Source organism: Dacryopinax primogenitus (genome assembly GCF_000292625.1).
Source record: "Dacryopinax primogenitus strain DJM-731 SS1 chromosome Unknown DACRYscaffold_13, whole genome shotgun sequence".
NCBI classification, from domain to species: domain Eukaryota; kingdom Fungi; phylum Basidiomycota; class Dacrymycetes; order Dacrymycetales; family Dacrymycetaceae; genus Dacryopinax; species Dacryopinax primogenitus.
The window spans coordinates 109,175-115,335 of NW_024467210.1; the positions used below are offsets into that span (position 1 = coordinate 109,175).

Consider the following 6,161-nt stretch of genomic DNA (forward strand, 5'->3'; position numbering starts at 1 on the left):
CTTCTGGCAAAAGTTTCTCAAGGCTGGCTTGATGATGGCTGATGTTGCCCAATCATCAATGTAGCACTTGAGGATGGGAGATTGATCTTGAGCCTAGACAAAGATAAGTGAATATTCTCACTTGGATGGAGAACTTACCAGCTTGCAGATTTCTGCAATCTTGTGGGCAGGTTGGAAGCAGTACAAGACCAACCACTTCATGTGCATTTCATGCATGTAGGACTTGATCTTGTACTGCAGACAAGTTAGTATAGACCCTAGCATAGATTAGTGTACTTACTACAAGCCAATTGTACATCTTTGGGTCAATTTTCATTTCTGTCTTTGTGCAAAAGCTGAGCTGGATGACTGTTAGGGCAACACAGGCTGACTAAGTCTGCTCACCTAAGAGTGCCAAGAGTCTAAGCAGGCAACAAGGAAAGTGGAGTAGACCTGATGACTAAGACCTATCTACAGTATAGGTACCTGTGGATGATCCTGAGAGACCAAGTCTGAAGAGACAGTCCCCAGGCAGAGTAGGCCTTATATTTATACCTCTGTGGTGGAACCTGCTAGAACATCTTGCTTACTCAGCCTAGTCAGGTGATCAGGTCATATGACCAAGGATGAGGTCATATGAGGTCATGCACAGCCATGCACAGCAGGTCACCTGACCATCCAATCCTTCCAGCAGGTTCCAGCACATGCCAAGGTATACCAGCTACTTCCATGTCATAAAGGCTTACTCATGTCTCTTGACCAAGCAATGGGCTGGTGCCCTGACAATGACCTTGCTGTCCTTGATCTGAGTCTTGCATCCAGCTTGACCAGGAGGCTTTGGTATCATGAGGGAGTTGTCCTGAATGATGGGCACCTTCTTCTTGACTTTGTCGAGCTGCACCTTGACTTCATCAAATCCCTCTGCATACAGATGAGTAAGGCATGCATGAAAGAAAGAAGACTTACATGAGACCAGAAGCAGCTCAGCATTACTCTTGGCCAGCTGCTCCTCGAGCTCCTTGATATGCTCCTTCCAAGAGACCTTAGTGGGCTCCTTGGTAAGGTCCACTGCATTCTTGGCTTGCTTCATGGGGTTGTCAGGCTTCTAGGCTTCATGACATGCTTGCAAGGTGCATCAGTCATGTTTTTGTCAAGACCAAGCATGTCAACATCTTGAGTCTCAGGCACACATTTGTCAGGAACCTTGGGAGCCTTGGGCATTGAGGGCTGCTGCTGCTGCTGCTGCTTGGGAGCAGGGTGTGCCCTCTTGGTTGTAGGCTTAGGCTGGTTCCCACTGACCTTCTCAGGAAGGTCAGTGGGAACACCCAGAGTCACACTTTTCTTGTTATGGGGGGGCATCTTGCAAGAAGGAGGAGGAGGAGGAGTGGGAGGGAAAGGTGAGCTGGGTGGGAGGCTGGGGAAAGTGCAGGATGCAATTGACCCACATGAATATTCGGCATGCCAATGTCTGCCTTAGAGAGGTATTCAGAGACCAGATTAGTATAGAGTATGGTTTATGGTAGCTGGTATAAGTAGTTTCCAGAAACTCCTGTATCTAGCTTATTTAACTTATATGGATCCAATTATCCCCTTGCTGGATAGGCAGATTTGACTTGACTTAGCAGATTTGACTTGACTTATCATGACTTGACTGGATGGACACCAAGCTCCAATTATTGCATACCAGCTTTCAATAGTGCAGAGCTTAATGTTCTGGCTATGGCCAGTCAGGACCCAGAACACATACAGATATACACTGAATTGGGACAGAAGATGATGAGTCTCCATATGACTGACATGGTCTATGAATTTGAGTCATAACCAAGTCTCTCCCAGTCTGGAATGGGATTGCAGACATTGCCTAGCTTGCCACATTTGCAAATCCCTTCTGGGGAAGAAGGATCTAAGATAGATCCTGAGAGCACATCCTTAAAGGATCCAACAGAGTTGGAAGAGACCCTGCTAAGAGTCCCTCCCACCCCTCCCAGTATGGAGGTGAGGAAAGAGCCCTCTTCAAACATTTGTTTTGATCTGGACCAAGAGGGTCCATACACACTGAAGTTCCCATTTGGGAACCTCCCCAATGGTTCCACAAGTTTGAACCAAAAGTCCACTACTTGTGGACCATACAACACTCCTATGTTTAGGAGCAAAGATGATCTTCAAGGAGGATTGACAATTCCTACCACTCCTATGTGGAGGGTTGACAAATGGTTACAGACATCCCAGATGCCTGTGATTAGCCATATCCCATCTTGTAAGATGGGATTGAAGCCTAAGGCTTTGGAAACCTCCAATGGGGGTGAATCAGATGTGGAGAAACTCATAGAATTTCTTGCGATGCTGGTATGTGCATTTTGCATGGCAGGAATGACCAGGTCTGACTTTAGTGATTGGCAAATCACTTATGTGCAAATGATCATACATTAACAACCTTCACAACACTCACCCAATGCCTGGAGCAAGCTGCAAACACATGCTGGGGCAAGCATGCCAAGGTGATCAAAGGCAAGGGGGTGATCCTGGAGTATGACTGGGCTATTGCTTACCCTTCCTGACTCTCCTGTAATGCTGCATTCCCTCATGCAAGTTTCTGGCTCAATAGTGAACTTGTTCTTGAGCCTGAGCCAAAGGAATTTGAGAAGGAAGAAGCTATGTGGTGGGGCAAGTCAGTGGGACAGAAGGCCTACAAAATGTTGTGGGTGGATTGGGTCACAGATTCATGGAGGAACATCAGGGATGACATGAAGGGAGGGATGCACTTAGCCTACACCTCTGTTCTTCTGTTTGAAGACTCTCCAGAACAGCTGGGATGGCCACCAAGGGCATCTTCCCCAGCACTCACTGAGGACAGATGGAGGGAGAGGGGGGGATAAGGCACCAGGGAGTTCTGGCACAATGGAGTGCTGACCACCAAGGATACCTGATGCCCGGTGATCAGGTTTGAAACGTGTGGCCATCACTGGTGCACTGTAGATACTTCTGTTCATGTAGAACATCAATGCATCTTATTATGCTCACTGTCTCTGGATGTAACATATGAGTGGTGTGAGTGGGAAGAGCCGATGTTGGCCGATGTGAACTTACAATGGGATGCATTTGACCATCGGGTCTGGTTATGTACGGATAGAAAGTTTGAGGCTACGGTGTTATTTACGAATCCGCATAGCAAACTTCGGCAGATATATTCTTGCAGAGGTAAAACGAGTATAGTGATGCCAAGTCACCCAAGTGACGATAAGTAGAGTCGGACGAGAGGAGCGCTTGGTCTAATCGGTGCAAGTCCCGTTGTTCGTTCGTGGTGGAAGGACGGAACCCACGGTGGGGAGTGCAGCGAAGAAGAGAGCAAGTCGACAAGTGGTGTTTGTAGCGCTGCCTGGATTGCCGTGGCTGCCGTGTCAAGATGCCCTGATGCGGCATTGTAGTCATGGGCATATTGCCAATCCAAACACAGATGGACGTTTAATGACTGGTTGTATAACATTAATATTGTGAGATTGAGCATTGACGGACGTGTGAATGAACGACGGACATCAAACAAGGACATCGAACTCAAGGGGAGATGTATTGTCAGCTAGCATATAGAACATGTATGGAAACAGTGGCCACCATGCACAGATCAAGATGACGCCGTAAGTAATATAATTAGGGGCAGACGCAAACGACAGGTGGGCAACGCAGAAGGGAGAGCAGAGATGACATCAAACGCAGAGGAAAAAATAATTAGGGAGGTCGGGCTAATCGAGAGATTCATCCAGAGAGAAACACGAGAGTGAACAGATAACGAGAGAATGTGTCGGGTGACCAGCTGGTATCGACATTTGGTGGGTCTTTTGGTCTACGAGGAACGTAGGGAGAAAGGGAAGAGTGAGATAGAGATGGCAATATGTATAAGATCGAAGACGGTCAACGAGCAAGCTTCAAGCGACTAGTGGAGGATATTAGCCACTGTGACTACACTTTGTGAGACAATACGCACTCTCTCAACGTCTCGTAAACAACCTTGAATCCGCCTAAGCTTCCCTTCAGTCTGCGGATATCCAAGCTGTAAGTGCCTTGCATTTTCTCAAGCCTCGTTAATTCGACATAGAAGCGGACTTCGTCCCCTTTGTCGACGCTGATATCACCGTACATGGCGTTATCCACCGTGTCATTAGCGCTGTGAGGACCATTAGCGGTATCCTCAGATCCATTAGACAGGACTGGGGAGACAAGTCCGGTTGCGGCGGGGTTCTGAGAACCACGACGGAGCAGACCTTTAAGCATGGTGCTGGTGCCCGAATTGGCCAAGAGATTGCGACTGGAGGAAGGCGGGCCCCCGCTGGCGATCATACCGCTGAAGCCCAAACCAGTGTTGGACTTGGAGATGGAAGTCTTGCGCTTGTGCCGCACGCAACGATACCTGAATGGGGTTTCCTGTGAGAACTCGACGCCCATCGTACGCAGGGTCTCGGCGACTTTCTGCATCACCACAGGCGGGTATTCGATAGTGACATGACTGTGATCAGTGGCACCTTCGTGCAGGCGTAGAGGAGTCGCGTCGAACACCCGAGCACCCGCAGACTGCACTACTGGAGAAGCCCGTGGAGGTGCTGCGTACCTCTCCTCGATAGGTGCAGTAGTAGTGATGACCAACTTGGGACCGGGTGCACCAGGCGCAAGCGGAACTGACGGCTGGGGGACACTGGGCTGAGCAGGAACGTTGTCCGAAGCGCTGGAATCCCAAGAGCTCATGCCGGGAGCGCCATTCTTCGCTTGGCTCTTCTTGCGGAACCAGTTCATGACCTGCTTGGCTGGCGCTGTAGATCCAGTAGGACCAGATGAATGCGAGCCACTGCGAGCAATTGGGGGCACAGAATAATCCGGTGTGACTAGAGGCGGGTTCTGACTAACACTTGATGGGACGGCGGTGCGCGGAGGTTCCAGGTGACGTCTCTCTTTGTCCCTGACGCTGGAATTGAAATTAGGGAGGAGGCTGAGTGTCGTCCGGCGACCCTTTTTCTTCTCCTTGTCGCTGAGCTCAGTAGAAGCAGTGGACGAGCCCAAGCCGCCCGACATGCGGCTCGCAAGCGTCCGACCAGCGCCAGAAACAGGGGGCATGCTGTCCGGTCCACGTACGGGAGCTCGGGGCGCCTGCCCGGGTACATGTTCCATGGATAGTCCTTTCCTGTGGCCGGTCCGACTCGATGCAGTGGTCGAGCGCGAAGGAGCGCCGCTAACGTTACTACTCGATATGCTCGCATCACCTGGATTGGTATTTGAGGAACACGATGCCGAAAGGGGTGAGACGGTAGTGTCACCAGTGGGTGTGATCGGTGACGCTTCATCATGGCGAGCGACATGAGGAACGGAGGATTCGGTTATCGTTGCCCGACGATGAGCGGGGGAGGTGCCAGGTGATGATACAGCAATCTGCGGGGCGTTCCGAGCGGGATGCGGGGTGATCGGGGTCGAATTTGGTACACGGGGCATATGAGGGGATCTGGGAGTGAGGCCAGGAACAACGGGTGGAGTAGTAGGTACACTTGGCTTGCGACTCTTTGGTGGCGTGGAAGGCGGAGCGGAAACGGGAGGCAAAGGCTGAGGGATGTTGGCTGGGGACTCTGCCTTCCTCCCAGTACCAGAAGGCTGTGGAATGATAATCTCTGGCTGACCATAGGCTGTGGTAAGGACAGGAGCTGTCACACCCAGTGAGCCACTGAGCAGGATGGAGGCAGCGTCGGAGGACGTACGTGTCCGTTGAGAGGGGCGCTGGGGACCTTGCTGGACCTGCGGCGCAGGCCCAGGAGGCGCACCCGACAGAGGCGCAGGCATGGAAGGGAAAGGCTCTGGCTCGGGGGTCTCATACTCAACCTGCACTGTGTGCCTGTGCGAAGCACGACGTCTCTGGCTTTCAGAAGATGGTGGTGGCGGGCCAGGTGCAGGTGCGGGTTGAGCACGGGGCACCCGGGGTGTTGACATGGGATGCGGGGCGGATTCCTTGCGAGTTCGTTGAGGGATTTCTGACTGTGGTGCGTACATCTGGGAGGGCTCCATCATCGAGTCCTGATCGAGGCCAGCGGAAGTCGGCATCACAATGGCACTAGCAACGACGCGGCGAGCACTGGTTGCAGACGGTGGAGCGTTGTAGATCGGTTCCTGGTGAGATTCGTAGACCGTGAAATCTGCTGTTGCACTCCCGC

At 51.5% G+C, this 6,161-nt stretch overlaps 2 protein-coding genes across 2 annotated transcripts; both read right to left on the minus strand.

Annotated features, from left to right (window-relative positions):
* Window positions 1-721: 721 nt before the first annotated feature.
* Window positions 722-1,338, minus strand: DACRYDRAFT_108934 (uncharacterized protein; the record flags this gene model as incomplete). Its single annotated transcript, XM_040768768.1, has 3 exons — window positions 722-900; window positions 973-1,084; window positions 1,150-1,338. 3 exons carry the CDS (start codon window positions 1,336-1,338, stop codon window positions 722-724), a joined length of 480 nt encoding a protein of 159 aa, XP_040627081.1.
* Window positions 1,339-3,655: 2,317 nt separating this feature from the next.
* DACRYDRAFT_68407 (uncharacterized protein) lies at window positions 3,656-4,181 on the minus strand. The gene is made up of 2 exons (XM_040775870.1): window positions 3,959-4,181; window positions 3,656-3,907 (listed from the first exon to the last, which is right to left on the minus strand). The coding sequence occupies exons 1-2, from the start codon at window positions 4,111-4,113 to the stop codon at window positions 3,886-3,888; spliced, it is 177 nt and encodes a 58-aa protein (XP_040627082.1). The 5' UTR covers window positions 4,114-4,181; the 3' UTR covers window positions 3,656-3,885.
* Window positions 4,182-6,161: the final 1,980 nt, after the last annotated feature.

Coding starts and splice junctions, on each gene's coding strand:
- DACRYDRAFT_68407 (XM_040775870.1), bottom strand. CDS start 4,113: ATGTACGGTGATATCAGCGTCGACAAAGGGGACGAAGTCCGCTTCTAT. Junction 3,908..3,958: donor GTTTACGAGACGTTGAGAGA/GTGCGTATTGTC, acceptor ATCCTCCACTAG/TCGCTTGAAGCTTGCTCGTT.